The 13881-nt window shown below is 57.5% G+C and overlaps 1 protein-coding gene across 3 annotated transcripts in view; it reads left to right on the top strand.

Annotated features, from left to right (window-relative positions):
- The window catches only part of RARA (retinoic acid receptor alpha), a 43996-nt gene that overhangs the window by 12220 nt on the left and 17895 nt on the right, over nt 1-13881 (top strand). For 2 of the 3 annotated variants that reach the window (XM_066263688.1, XM_066263687.1), the window contains exon 2: nt 8190-8724. In XM_066263688.1, coding sequence (XP_066119785.1) covers nt 8547-8724 — 178 coding nt within the window. In that variant the 5' untranslated portion in view covers nt 8190-8546. Of the gene's footprint in view, nt 1-7926; nt 7945-8189; nt 8725-13881 lie in introns of those variants that run through there. The other variant, XM_066263690.1, reaches the window with a different exon arrangement.

Raw genomic sequence — 13881 nt, 5'->3', positions numbered from 1 at the left:
TGGGGGGGGCAGGTCTTACAGAAGGGGCATGGCTTGCCCTCCACCCTCCTGGCAACTGATGCCTCTTTCTTCTACCCTGCATCCTACCCACCAGGGCCCCCGCTGGGACCTCCAGGCACCACTGTCAGCCTGGGAGGGTGGGTGGGGGGATTAGTCTGCTGCCAGCCTGGCCAGCACCTGTTGCCAACCCCCAGCCCTGTAACTGGAGCTGGCCTGGGAGGGGGCTGCAGATGACAGGTGGAATTTCTGCAACCAGGCACCCCCCCAACCCACTGGATATGCCTTTCCCTTTCTAGAACAAGGGAAGCTTGCCCCTTCCCAAGTGTCAGCCTGATCTCATGGATGATGCCCCTATCCTGTGGTGGGGGGGAAGGGCCTGGGAGGTGGGGAAGGCGCTGGGTTTATTGCTTTGCCCAGTGACCCCCACTAGCTGCAGAGCTGGGCTGCCCTTATTCAGGTTTTCTGAGCTTTGCTGCTCTGGCAGGGCTGGGGTGTGTGTGGGGGTGTGGAAGGGGGTGGTTCTCTGTTAATGTTTTAATTGCATAAAAACTGGGAGCTCAGCTCCAGGCCAGTGGGGAGTCTGGGTCTGGCTGGCCTCCCGGTTTGGGCTAAATATAGTCTGGGACATCTGCAGAGAAGAGGAGGGGGGAAGAGGGAGGTTCCATTCCCCCTACCTCTGCCCAAGGTGCCCTCTCTGGGCGGGCACCTTGGAGCAGGGAGGGGGATTCCTCAGTACAAAAGGCAGGGAAGAGGTGGGTGGGGGCAGAGCACAGTTGAGACCTCACCGGCCTGGAGGCCAACGGAAGCCTGGAATGAACCCGGAGTCTCAGGACAGCACAGGAGTGGGGTGCATGGGGCTGGATCCAATGGCTCTGCTCTCCTCCCCTCAGGGCTGCCTGAGGTCAGGCAGTCTCCTTGTGTCACTGCAGCCCGGCTGTGTGTCACCATGACCCACTTGCTATGTGCTGGTGTATACACACCTACCTTGGAGTGGCTCCCTCCTGGTTCCACCCCCAGAGCCTCTGTCCCCTGGGTCCTACTGCAGGTCCCCAGTCCTTCTTCCTTCTGTCCCTTGCCCCACACTGAAACCTTCAGCCCAGGAATCGAGACTTGAGAAGGGGAAGCTGCGGTGGGGAGTTCTCTGATCTCCAGTCACGGCAGGAAGTGGAGAGGAGGGGGACCAATGGGGGGACCGTGAGTGGCAGGCATTGAGGGAGGGCCCGTCAGTCCTGCGACCAACCTCTACACGGTGGTGAGGGGTGCCCACCCTCTTCCCTCCAGCTCCAAGTGGGGGAAACTTAGGGGACAGCTGATTTCCCAGGGGCTGCTAACAATCATCACCTTCCCCACACTGAAAAAAAAAAGTCTTCCTGTCATGTGACTGTCACTTCCTGTCCCACTGTGGTTCCTGGGATGTTTGTTGTTGGTTGCCATGGAGATGGCCGCTGTAAGCATTACCCTGGTTCTTGTGGGGAGGAAGATGCTCCTCCCCCCAGACCCACAGTAGGGGGGAATATGGGGGGCCTGCCTAGGGGGCCGTTTCAGGCTGAGTGTGTGTGGTCTCTGATGCCCCAGATTTCCCAGGGCCCCCCAGACTTCTGTCTGTGGGAAGGAGTCACAGCAACCTACTCAGACAAGTGTTAGGGAGACCGTGACCACATCTGGCTGTGCTTGACTGTGGCCAGCTCTGTGAGTCTGACTGTGCAGACCCTGTCCCCTCCAGCCTGGGTTCCCCTGCCTTGTAAAGATGCCAATTCATGTCTTCTTTTACTCTGGGAGCCTTCTCCTAGCCTGTGTTCTCAGGGGAACTACCTTTCCCAGGGAGGCTCTGTGGCTTCTTGGGGTCTAGGCTGTAGTGAGGTGGGGTTCCGAGCACAATCCCTGGTTGAGTGTGATTTTGGGGGTGGGGAGGTGGTGTTCCCTACACGCAGCCTGCATCAGCTTCTCCCTGATCCCGAAGACCTTGGCCTTAAGGGCCAAGCCATAGGACTTTGTGACCCATCCTCCCTGTTTCCTCCCGGACTTCTCTGTTTGCTGGGGATGGAGAGGGTAAGAGTTTCCCCCAAGTTCTAGCCCTAGTTCAAACCGTAGGCAGGTTTGTAGTAGGAAGTTCCTAGGGGGTCGGAGGAAGGGGGGGTTGTGGGGCGGGGCAGAGTCTGACTCAGGCCTGGTCTGGGGTCAGAGCCAAAAGGATATCCTGAGGCAGGAGGGGGGGCGTTCCCGGCTTCCCTGCAGCCTGGGTCCCCAGGGAGGGGTGCTGGCTGGGAGGGAGCTGGTAGCACTGAGTTCTGCTGACAGTCTGTCTGCTGCAGCATTCAGAATCTGGGCACTCCTGGTTGGGGCAGAGCTGAGGGTATGGGGGGATTGTTGTAGCCTTACATACTACACAGACACACACACACACACACACACACACACACACGCTTCCAACACCCCCATTGTGAGAAGGTTGTGCTTCCTACACTGTGGAGGTTGGGAGACAGTGGTGAGGGGGCAGCTGCCAAGGTGAGGGTGGGGAAAGCCCCATGCCAGGATGGGTTTGAGGACGGTGGTTTCCAAGCTAGGGGGGTCCTCTTTTGTCTGTGCCCCTTTGGTCCCCCTACCCAGACAGAGCTGCCTTTGTTTGGTCCACACACTTCTGTGGTCTGGCTGTGGCCTGGGCTGGTTCCTCTCTTCCTCTTCCTGTTTCTTCCTTCCCCAGGGCTGCTCCCTCTTCTTGAGGCCTGGGCTGCCCCTTGCCCTTTCACCTACTCTCTGCTCTGAGAGAGGAGACTTCAGCTTGGGTTCTAGGGGGACTCTCAGTCACCCTGGGCTTTGGAGGTCCTGAGCCCAGCTCCCACAGGGCTCTTGATGTGGTCCCTGGGGTGCGGGAGTTGGGGGCCCTGCCCTGCCAGAGGCCCCTATTTTCTCTTCCCAAACTTGACCTCTCCTAGGCTTCAGCTTGTCCAGTTGTCCTTTCTGCCTGTTATTCAGTCACTACTGAAGCCGTGGCATGTGGAGGTTAGGTGACCCTGGGTAGCTGGGGCAGAACCTTGGGCTGAGTGGGGCACAAACTGAGGAGACATCAGACCCACTCTTCTTGAACCAGGCACTGCGTCTTTAAGCAGTGGGACAGTGGCAACATCCAGAGGAAGACACTGGATTTGAACCCATCGTCCAGCTCCTCCGAGGATGTGCTCAGGGCCAGCACATGCTTGGGGCAGGTTTTCAAACAAGTCATAGCCTCAGCAAGGCAGGCCTGGGGTTATGAGGAGCTGGTGGGGAAGAGGTGTCCTCCGCCTGTCCCAGCCTAGCCCAGGGGTCCTCCTTACCACCTCCTGGGTGGTACCCTTCCTGCAGCCCAGACCTGGGGAACAGAAGGGGAACAGGACCAGAGCGACCAGGTTGTGGGCTTGCCGGGGAGGAGAGGGGTGAGCGACTTAGCCAGAGGTTGTGGCTGTGTGTGTGTGTGTGTGTGTGCACGTGCAGGTGTGTGCGTGCGTGCACGTATTTTCCTGGAAAGTTTATAAATACATAGATAAATAGTTCCAGCTCCCTGTTCTGGTTTGAAATCTGCACTGTCCCACCCTGCCCTGCTCCTGGCAGAGTAAGGGGTCCACAGGGGCCAGGTGTTTGTTTCTGCCAGCGCTAGAAACCCCACCCCTCACAAGCTGAGTTTGAGCTTTGGGTGTCATTTGCATATGATTCATTGACTGTCTAGAATTGTTAGGAAACCCCCTGCCCCCCCTTCTTTTAAGCTCCCCAATCCTGGTTTCCTTCTCTCGGCCTCTGGGACTGCCCAGCTTCTCTTCATTGGGAGTCACTGTTTCAGGGGGTCCTGGGGGGCAGGGAGGAGAGTGAATGATGGGGTAGGGTGGGGGGCCAGGTGGTTTTGGGGGCCCCTGGCTCCTCTCCCCTGACGGTAGGGGAGGAAATGGTCAATTTCTCTTCCCCTCCTCCCCTCCCAGATCCAAAGGTTTCCCTTTTTCGGTTTGTGAGATGAAAGAAGGGAAGGGAATTTGGGACAGGGTTGTGGTCAGCCCTCCACCCACATCCCTCTCCCCAGTCCGGGGAAGCAGACCCCGGGAAATGGGCAGTTCTCCTGCCAGGCCCTGTCAACAGATGAGACCCTGGTTGGGAAGGGAAGGGGAGAGCAGTCCCACTGCCCTGCCCGGGAGGCATGGTGGTGCTGAGAGGCGTGGGGAGGGCGGGGACCCGCTTGCCCCCAGCCTCCTGTGTGCCAGGGACATGCTAGGTGCTTTCCGGGACTTTTATCTCTCGAATCACACAACCAGTTGTCGAGGTAAGCAGTCCACAGGCAAGTAAACAGATGCTTAGAGAGGTTCAGGGACTTGCCTAAGGTCACCCAGAGTGGCAGAGCTGAGATTTGCCCCTTCAAACCTCTGGTTCTTTCTACCATCTTCAAGGCTCAGCCAGCTCCCGTCTTTTCCTCTCAGCCTGTGACTCTGGAGAGCACAACAAATGGGTGCTGGGGGACAGCTGACCCTGGGAAGGGATCCTGGCAGCTCGCTGAGGGAGGCCCCAGGGGGCAGGCGTGTGGCTGGTGGCAGGCACTCAACCCCCAGCCCTTTCTGCTGTGCAGACTCTAGGCTCAGGGGACCGGAGGTGGGGCCTGTGGTTTTCTCTCCCTCCAGGGAGGGTGCTGTGGGCTGTGGAGGTGGCAGGCCCAGGGTGGAGGTTGGATGTGGGTAGTTTGTTTTCCCTTTCTTTGGTGCTGGTTTCGGTTCTGTGATGGTGTCTTCTCCATTCCTGGGGATGGGAGGCCGGGGCCCAGCTGTCTCCTGGAGGGTCACGGCTCTGGAGGGACCTTCTGAGAGAGAACCTGTACTCTTTGGCTCTGCTCCAATTATCCATGCCCTGGCCCATCCCTGTTCCCTCACCAGCCTGGCCCTTGGCCCATTTCTGTGATCTTTACCCCCTCCTGCTGCTTAAGGCCCTCCCCAAGGGGCTGAGAAAATGCAGGCTTAGCAGGGGTAGGCAGAGTGAGGCTCAGGTGGGGCTGGGGAGGACTTCTAGCCTCCCCCCAGTGTGCGGAGTTTGGTCCAATTTCAAACTCTTCAGGGGCATTAAGGTGACTGTAGTTACCTCTCCTGAGGGGGCAGGGGTGGGCTCCAGAGGGTCCCGACTGGACTGACTGAATCTACCCTCCACCTCCCAAAGGCTGGGTCAGGATGTGAGGAGTAAATGGTGTTATGGGCCCCAGCTCAGGGAGGCAGGCCCCAGTGTGGATGTGAACCCCCCAGAGTGTGTCTGAAGGGTGCACCTCTGTGTGATTCTGGACCCCGGTTAGGGGGACTGGACCCCAGGGAGGCAGGTTCAGAGGCCAGCCCGGCTGTGTGAGGGCCAGGGAAGAGACAGCTTGGGAAATGGGGGAGTTGGGGGGGCTGTGTCCTGGGGCTGGGCACGCGCGCCCTGAACGGCTTCATTGTGTGGCGGAGTCCAGGTGTGGGGAGATGATATCTCCAGGTTCCCTCTTCTCCTGTGCGTGCCCACACATACACAGGCTGCCTGGGTGTGCAAGCGTGCTCTTGCCCACCCGTACGCTTTCCATATACCTGTGTGTATGAGTTTCTGCAAGTGTGTGTGTGTGTGTGTGTGTGTGTGTGTCTATCAGTGCTCAACCAGCCCCTCCTTCCCTTGCTAGAGTTCCGTTGTGTGGGGCCCCACAGGAGTGTGGGGGGCCCAGGGTGGCAGCTGGCCCAATGGGTGGGGCCCCTGTTCCTCTGACGTCAGCCCTCTCTGCCTGGGAGGGATTCCGCAGGGGCCTGGGAGGGGGGAAGAGGGCACTTCATTCAGGAGTAAGAACAGAGGTCTGATGGTCATCATAATTAGTAAGAGTAAAAATCATGGTCATTAACAAGGTCCAGATTTCACTCCCGGGAGAGCGGGCTCCCCCCTCCCTAGCAAGTACCTGTCCCCACTTCCCCTCTCCTCAGCCAGGCACAGGCTGGCTGCCTGGCCCAGCTGGGCCCAGAAGCCCTGGCCTCCTCCACAGTGGCCTTGGCAGGAACTCCCCTGTCCCAGCCATGGTCCCCGGCCAAATGCTGGCCATGTGCTTGTCCGCTGGACTCCAGGTCTGAGCCTGGAGCTGGGAGCTTGAAGCTTGGGACCTGGTGTGGCCTGAGTTTAGGGGAATGGGTTGGAAAAGAAGGCAGTCCTTATTTTGGGTGTCTGTGGCCCTGTTTCTTTGCTTTTCCCTTCCTTCTCTCATCTTTTTAACAGCTTTGAGATGTAATTAATATACCATACAATTCACCCATTAAAGGGTACAATTGAATGGTTTTAGTATATTTAGAGTTGTGCAACTACCACCACAAACAATTTTAGAAAATTTTCATTACTGCAAAAAGAGCCATCATACTCTCAGCAGTCACTTCCCATTTCCCTTGAACCCACACCCTAGCCCCTCGGAAACCACAATCTACTTTCTGTCTTTATAGATTGCCTATTCTGGACATTTCATATAAATGGATTCATACACTATGTGATCTTTAGAACTAATATAATGTTTTCAAGGTATATCCATATTATAGTGTATCAGTACTTTATTCCTTTTTTTTCAGTTTATTGATTTTAGAGAGAGAGGAAAGGAGAGAGAGACAAAGACAGAGGAAACATCGATTTGTTGTTCCACTTATTTATGCATTCATGGTTGATTCTTGTATGTGCCCTGACCGGGAATCAAACCCGCAACCTTGGTGTATGGGGACAATGCTCTCTAACCAACTGAGCTACCTGGCCAGTAGCTCAGTTGTGGGTTTTTTTTATGAATGAGTAATATTCAATTACATGCATATACAACATTTTATTTATTCATTCATCAGTTGATGGACATTTGGGTCCATTTTTTGGTTATGAATAATGCTGGTATGAACATCCATGTCCAGGTTTTTGTGTGGACTGATGTTTTCATCTCCCTTGGGTAGATACCTAGGTGAGATTGCTGGGTCATTATATGATAACTCCGTTTAACCTTTTGAGGAACTACCACACTGTTTTCCAAAGCAGCTGTTCTAGTTTACATTTTCACCAGCAATGTAGGAGGGTGCTAGTTTTTCCATGTCCTCGCCAACACTTGTTATTATGGTTTTTTAAATTTTATTATAGCCATCTTAGTGGATTGAAGTGGTATCTCACTGTGGTTTTGATTGGCCATGTTTCCTTTTGTCTTTTCTTTTGTCTTTCACATATGTACTATATATGTGTGTGTAGATATACATGTACTTATATGTATTTCTGTATGTATATTCTCCTGTACAGCCCACGTGGATTTGACAGTGTCCTCTTGTGGACCTGCTTCTCTTTTTCTTCCCCTTTGCTGTCTGTCTTACTGTGTTATGGAGTCTCTGGGTTCATCTCCGTCTCTCTCTACCCCGTGGTGTTATCTGTGCGTGTCCTCTCGTCCCAGCTGTTCAAACAGGGTGTGGATCTGTGTACACACCAGTGGGGGGCATCTGGCCTTGCATCTGCAGCCCACCTCTCCTTCCCTCCAGGGATATTGTTTCTGCAGACAGAGTGTGTGGGTGGGTGAACCTGAGATTAGTCTCCCTTGCCCTTCAGTGCTGTTCCTGCCCTCCTGCTGCACTACCCACCCTGACCCATCACGGGGGACGATCCCCAGGAGTCCTCAGTTCGCATTTCCCTATTTCCGTGTGTAAACAGGCCTCCTCCCCTAGTCTGTGGGACAAACCCATCTGGGGTGCTAGGGCTTGGATTTGGGGGGGAAGTGGTATACGAGGGGCCCCTGGCTTAGGAGTCATTTTTCTGAGAAGTGCCAATGCTTTAGGGAAGCAGCTTGTCCTCCCCCACCCCACCCCCTCCAGCCCTCATTCTCTGCATCTTGACCTCAGGTAACCCACACTAGGGGAGGGAGCACAGCTGCCTGGCTCGGCTGCAGGGAACCTTTGGGGTGGCATTGGGGACCCTTTCCCCTCAGGACTGTGGGTGAGAGGCCCTCCATGGCTCTGAGCTCTGTCCCGTCTCCCCAGCCTGGCTGTGCTGTCCTGCCACCCCCAGCAGTGTCTGGGCCCTGCTCCCAGGCGCTCTCTGCCAGCCAGGCATGGTGCCAGCTGTCTGCTCAGCCGGGTGCCACGGGAAAATCTCCGGCCGCCCAGGTTGGGGAGCTCCACGGGGAATGCCCTTGTGCCCGCTCCTCAGTGCCCACTCACCTGTCTTTCCTCTTTCTGCAGCGTCACAGGACATGGCTCCCCCAGCTGCCTAGCCGGGGCCCATCGGAGAGAGGCATCCTTTTCCGCGTCCCGAAGGCCAGCTCTGGACCTTCCCAGGAAAGGGGCAGCTCACAGAACTGCTTGACCAAAGGACCGACTCTTGGGACGTTCCCAACCCCTGGCCCCCAGCTAGAGTGGGGGCTCCAGGAGGCTGAGATTGGCCGGCTAGCCTTGGACAGCGGCTCCAGGACAGAAGGGGGGGTGGGCCGACCACCCAAACCCCCTCTGGGCCCAGGCCCCATGCCCCGAGGAGGGGCGCCCTGAAGCCCGCCAGAGACTTCTGCCAGCCTGCCTGCCTTCTGACTGTGGCTGCTTGGCATGGCCAGCAACAGCAGCTCCTGCCCAACACCTGGGGGAGGGCACCTCAATGGGTACCCGGTGCCTCCCTACGCCTTCTTCTTCCCCCCTATGCTGGGCGGACTCTCCCCGCCAGGCGCTCTGACCACCCTCCAGCACCAGCTTCCAGTTAGCGGTTACAGCACGCCCTCCCCAGCCAGTAAGTGGGGTGGTGGGAGGCTCGGTGGGGGAGTTGTGGGGGGGCGGAGCTCGGAGCTTGGCCTCTGGACATATCTGTACTGCTGCAGTGGCAAGGTCTTCCGGGGGCCGGTCGTTTGGGAGGCTCAAAGGTGAAAGGCTTGTAGGCTAATCACATGGTTGTGTTTGATGTTGGGGGCTGCAGAGGAAGAGATGAAACAATTCTGTTCCATGGTGCCCCTCGACCCCTCTCCTGGGTGTGCTATTGAGGGCCTTATAAATAGCTCCAAGGTCTGGACACAGGCTGGAGGCGGGTAAACAAACCTCTCGACATTTGGTGGAAATGGCAGCTCTACAGAGAGCAGCACCCACCTACGCCCCACCCCACCCGACGCAGTGCGTTTGAGGGAAGGGGCTCCGAGGGGTAGAGAAGGGCAGGCAGCAGGAACCCCTCCCACTGCCCGCTCCGCCCTGTGGGGAGGGGGAGAGGGAGGGTCTGGCTGATAGAGCAAGTGTCCCAGGAGGGGCACTGGGCCTGGACTCCGGCTGTGGACACATGCATGCTCTTGGCGGGCCTGTGTTTTCTCTCTGTCTCCTCCCTCTGCCACGGGGGTTGCCTGTTAGCTGGACGGGGGTCTCAGTACCCTTCCCTGGCTGGCCGAGCCAGGTAGTGGGAGGTGGCGGAGGCTATGGCCAGCTGGCAGAGGCCAGGCCTCAGGCCTGCCAGGCCGCTTACAGTAACTCTGGCCCCCAGGGCCTAGCTGGGCTCCAGGCCAGGGCTGGCGGGGAGGAGGGAGCCAGGGCCTGGCCTGGGGCTGGAGGGGGGCTGGAAGCAGCAGGATAGGCCAGGGACCAGCAGGCTGGCTGGTCAGCTGCTGACCTGAGAAACGTGTCCCACCTCTCCTGGCGGGCAGGGACTGAACACCCTGGGTTGGGCACCCACCACCCCTCCCACAGCCACTGGCAAGCTGCTTGGCACCACTGCCCTGTGCGCCCAGCTGGGCTGGTTCAGGGCCCCCTTGTCAGTGTGGGGGCAGCGCCCTCTCCCCAGAGCCGGGGAGTCTCTTTGTGCCTGGGGCAGGCCCTGGCTGGGCGCCGCACTGCCCGCACTGGCTCGGCGCCCACCACCACCACTGCTTCCTGGATCGCCTCCCCTGGCTCCCACCATGGCCCCCTTCCTCCCGGGTCCCACCAGCTGCTAGGAGTGGGAGCTCTATGTCTCTGCTCCAGTAGGCCCCCCGCTGTGAAGCCCAGGGGCAAGGGAGCGGTCGGATACTGCCTCAATTTCCACCACCTCTTCTCACACGTCGGTTTCTCTTTCTTCCCTCTCTTGTGTCCTCCTCATGGGATGTGAGGCTGGTGGCATAGTGACCTGGGAGGCAGGAACCCGAGTCTGGCCGGGTCTTCCAGTCTGTGCCAGGTGATAGAGAAGCCAGGCGCTGGGTTCAGGGTTGCTGGATGGTGGGTGGGTGTGGCTGTGGGTCCTAGTATCCGTGTCGGGTATTTGCTGTGTCTACAGGGACGGGGGTTCATATTTCTAACTCGGGTAACTGGAGCGTCTGCTTCCTGCCAGGGTGGGATTTTTTTAGGGAGGGGGAGGTGGGGGGCCGTAATCTGGTGCCTATGGACAACTTGTTCTTCCCCAGGTGATGGGAACAGAGTCCCAGACATGCTCACCTGGGGCCTGAACTCACAGAGGGGGGGAAGGGGCCTGGCCCCAGTCCTTGTCCTGCCCTGTGTCAGAAGAGTGAATTTTTGGCTTCCTCTGAATGTTGCAAGGTTCTTCCTCTTTCTTAGAGGTGGGTGGGGAGGGCTTCCGGGTCCCCCACTTCCCACCCTAGTAACCTTTCTCCCCAGGGTGGGGTGCCCACATTTCAGGCAAGTAGAGGCTTCTCTGGTTTTCTCCACCCAGGTTAGGCAATGCCCCTTTCTGCCCCCTCCCTGTGTGGACCTGTGGGTTTCCCTGCTCCTCTCCCCTTCCGGGTAAACAACAGCTTCTCTTCCCACCCAGACCCCTCCCCCCAGCTTCTGGGCTTCTCCCTAACCTACCCCTGTTTGGGGACCAGGGGCATCTTCCTGCTTGTGAAGGGCAGGGGGGCTTGGCTCTCAGCTCTGGGTTTCAAAGCATGACAGATCAAAATTCACGTGCGTGGGAGATGGAGGCGGCCTCACCTTCCCCGTTCCGGCTGCTGGGGAATGGCGCTGGGCTCAGGCAGTTCCTAGGACAGGTGGATGTCTGTGCCCCCATTCTGCAGCGATGACAGGTTCTGGTCCTCTGCCACTTTCTGTAGGAAACCTCGCTGATGAGGCTCTTTCCACATCCCTCTCCCCCCTCCCATTCCTCTCCCTGAGCCAGAGGAGGCTGGACCTTGGGTGTCTTGGGTATACCCTTCAGAGACCCTGTGGCCTGTGGGATGACATCCACATTCCCCAGGTCACTGTGGGGAGGGGTGGGTATTTGTCCTGCTGTAGTCTCGGGAAGCCAGAGTGGGAGGTCCCAGAGACGGTACAAGATCCTTCTCTCCAAACCAGCTGCTGGGGCTTGGTCTCCTCTGAGGACTGGAATGTACTGTGAAGGGCTGGATCTGTGTGCATTGTGAGGGTCAGGGTTGTGTGTGTCTTAGGGGAGGAGGTCAAGGTTGGGTTTGTGTTGGGAAGGGAGTTGATGGTTTGTGTGCATTGGGTGAGAAGGTCAGAGAGCCGAGTGTGTTTTGGGGGAGTCAAATCCAGAGGAGCTGGGGAAGGGGTACCCCTTTGCTTGTGTGCTTGCGGGGGCTGTGATTTAGGGTGTAGAGTGTTGAAGAGGGAGTGGGCTGTGGATTATGTTGTGTGTTTGGGGAGGGCAAGGTTTGTAATGCCTACCCTAGACTGGAAGGGACACTAACCTGCCTTTTTTGTTGCTCACCCCAGGAATTCCGTGGGGCGGGGAGGCAGTGTAGTGTGAGTTATGGCTTTGTTGCTTACTACTCTGATAACCTCTCTGAGCATGTGTCCTCGTCTACAAAGCAGGGCTATTACCAGAACCTCCTTCAGAGGGCTGAGATTAGGCAAGATGGTCTGTGTCAGATCCACGTAATGCCCTCAGCTGCGTGCTGGGCTTGTGGCTCTTGCTGCCAGACTGCGCCGGGCCCAGGGCCTTCCAGGTGGGAGTTTGGGAGAACAAGTTGCTAACATCTGTGGACCACCTACTGTCTGTGGGACTTTATCTCTGTTTTACAAACCTTAATCCCTGCAATCCTGGGAGAAGGACATTATCTCCACTTACATGTGAGGAAACAGCTCTGATGGGGATTGTCACTGGGTTCACGACCGGGAAATCTGGGCTCTTTCCCACCGTCCAGACTGGCAACTGCCAGGGGGTATTCTGAGGGGCACTCCTGCGTGTGGGAAGCCCTGGGTGGGGGGCTGTGCCAGTGTTGAAACCCCCTCCCCCATGGCTGAAACCCTGCTTCTGCCTCAGGAGCTCCTGCTCCCCCAGCCTCACCCGCTCTTCTGTTTTGGATCCTGAAGGCTGGAGGAAAAGAGCGATAAGAGGCCTGGGCCAGATCTCCATCCTGTCCTGGAAGCAGCGGATACAATCTGTTCACACCCATCCCCACCCCCAAACCTGCCCTTTGCAGCCCACGGGAGTTCGCAGAGCTCAGCGGGCAGCCTTCCCTGGTCTCCAGACAGACACTGTAGGAACAGAGTGTAAAAAGCCACAGTTCATATTCTTATTTTGTTTCAGTTAGTGGCGTGGGGGCAGGGAAGTTGGAAGCAGTCAGTAAAGGAGCCGGGAATGGGAGCCCCAAATGATTGGCTTAGACTTTTCCTTTCTGTCCACATATTCGCTGTGTGCCTAGAGACTGGGGAATGGCCCTCGGATCTGGAACCCTGGGGGACAGAGTAGGGGGTATGCCCTTTCCCTCTGCCACACCTTCCCCTTTGCAGTCTGTGTCCTCCCTCCTTCCCTCCTTCCCTCCTTCCCCAGGGCAGTAGGAGGGACAGCCCGTGGAAGGGGGTACTGCTAACAATGCCTTTCTTGGGGTCTATAATGTAGAGGCAACCAAAAGACAGTTGGGTGGGGTTTTGAAGAAAACGGGGCCCCTCACCATTTATCTGGCAGCATTAATAATGCACAGGCCTCTTCTGGGCGGGACGACTGCATAGGCTGGGGCAAAGGACTCCGGGAAGAAAGCATGCCCTCCTCTTGGACTGGCCAAGACCTGAGACACGTCCGCCCCATGCTAAGGGCTGTGTGCCCATGGGGATGTGCCAGTGCAGGCCCTGACTACCCTTCAGGGGTAGCCTCTGTGGAAAGAGGAAGAGTTTCCCTTCTTCAGATTACTTTGAGGCGGTGCCCACACTGCTGTCTTCCTCCTCCCCCGCGGAGTGCGTGCACAGCGGAGCTGGGTCTCCCAGGGCGGACTGGAGGCCCTCAGCCCTGGCTACTGCAAAAGCAGAGGTGTCCCCCCCCCCCATTTTGACTGCTGGGTTGCTGGGAACCTCAACTAACCCACAAACCAAGGCCCCTGTGGGCAGCAGTCTTAAAGGACAGCTCTTCCTGTTTGGCCTTGGGCAGGTCACCCGACCTGAGTCTGTTTCCTCCTCTTTAAAGCAAGACTTCTAATCTGTCTCTGGCTGGCCAAGCTGCCGTGAGGCCATGGTGACCTGCTTGCTGGTGACAGCCTGGGTAAGCTTCAAGTACCCTTGATGTGATGAGCAGTGATGAGGAGGCAGGCGGAGCCAGTAATTGTCTTGAGGGATGGCCACCCTGTACTGGGACCCACTGTCCATCTAGCTCAGAGCTTCATGATTTCCTGCTTATTATCCTCTCCAGATGGGGTTGAGGACAGGAAGGAGCCCTGCCTGGCACAAGTGGGGGGCGGTGAGTCAGTTGGGCCCACACCTGCTGAGGCCCTGCTAAGCACACAGCCCTAGAGGAACTGTGGGGGGTGCAGCAGTGGAGCAGCAGAAGAGGACCCACCCCAGGCCTGCAGGCGGCTGCCATGAGTCCCCCCAACCCAGCGGGCTGGCCTTTTACCCTTCTCCCGCTGCCCTAGGATCCTGTGTTTGGCTCTGGCCTGTCCTGTGACCTTGCTGTCGCCCAGAATAGGCACCTCACCCCTGATTTCTCCCCTTCGCCAGCTTCAGAAATCCTCTCCATCCTTCAAGGAAATATCTTGAATCCAGTCTCTTC

Source organism: Saccopteryx bilineata, chromosome 2 (genome assembly GCF_036850765.1).
Source record: "Saccopteryx bilineata isolate mSacBil1 chromosome 2, mSacBil1_pri_phased_curated, whole genome shotgun sequence".
NCBI classification, from domain to species: domain Eukaryota; kingdom Metazoa; phylum Chordata; class Mammalia; order Chiroptera; family Emballonuridae; genus Saccopteryx; species Saccopteryx bilineata.
This window is presented reverse-complemented; position numbering and strand designations above follow the sequence as displayed.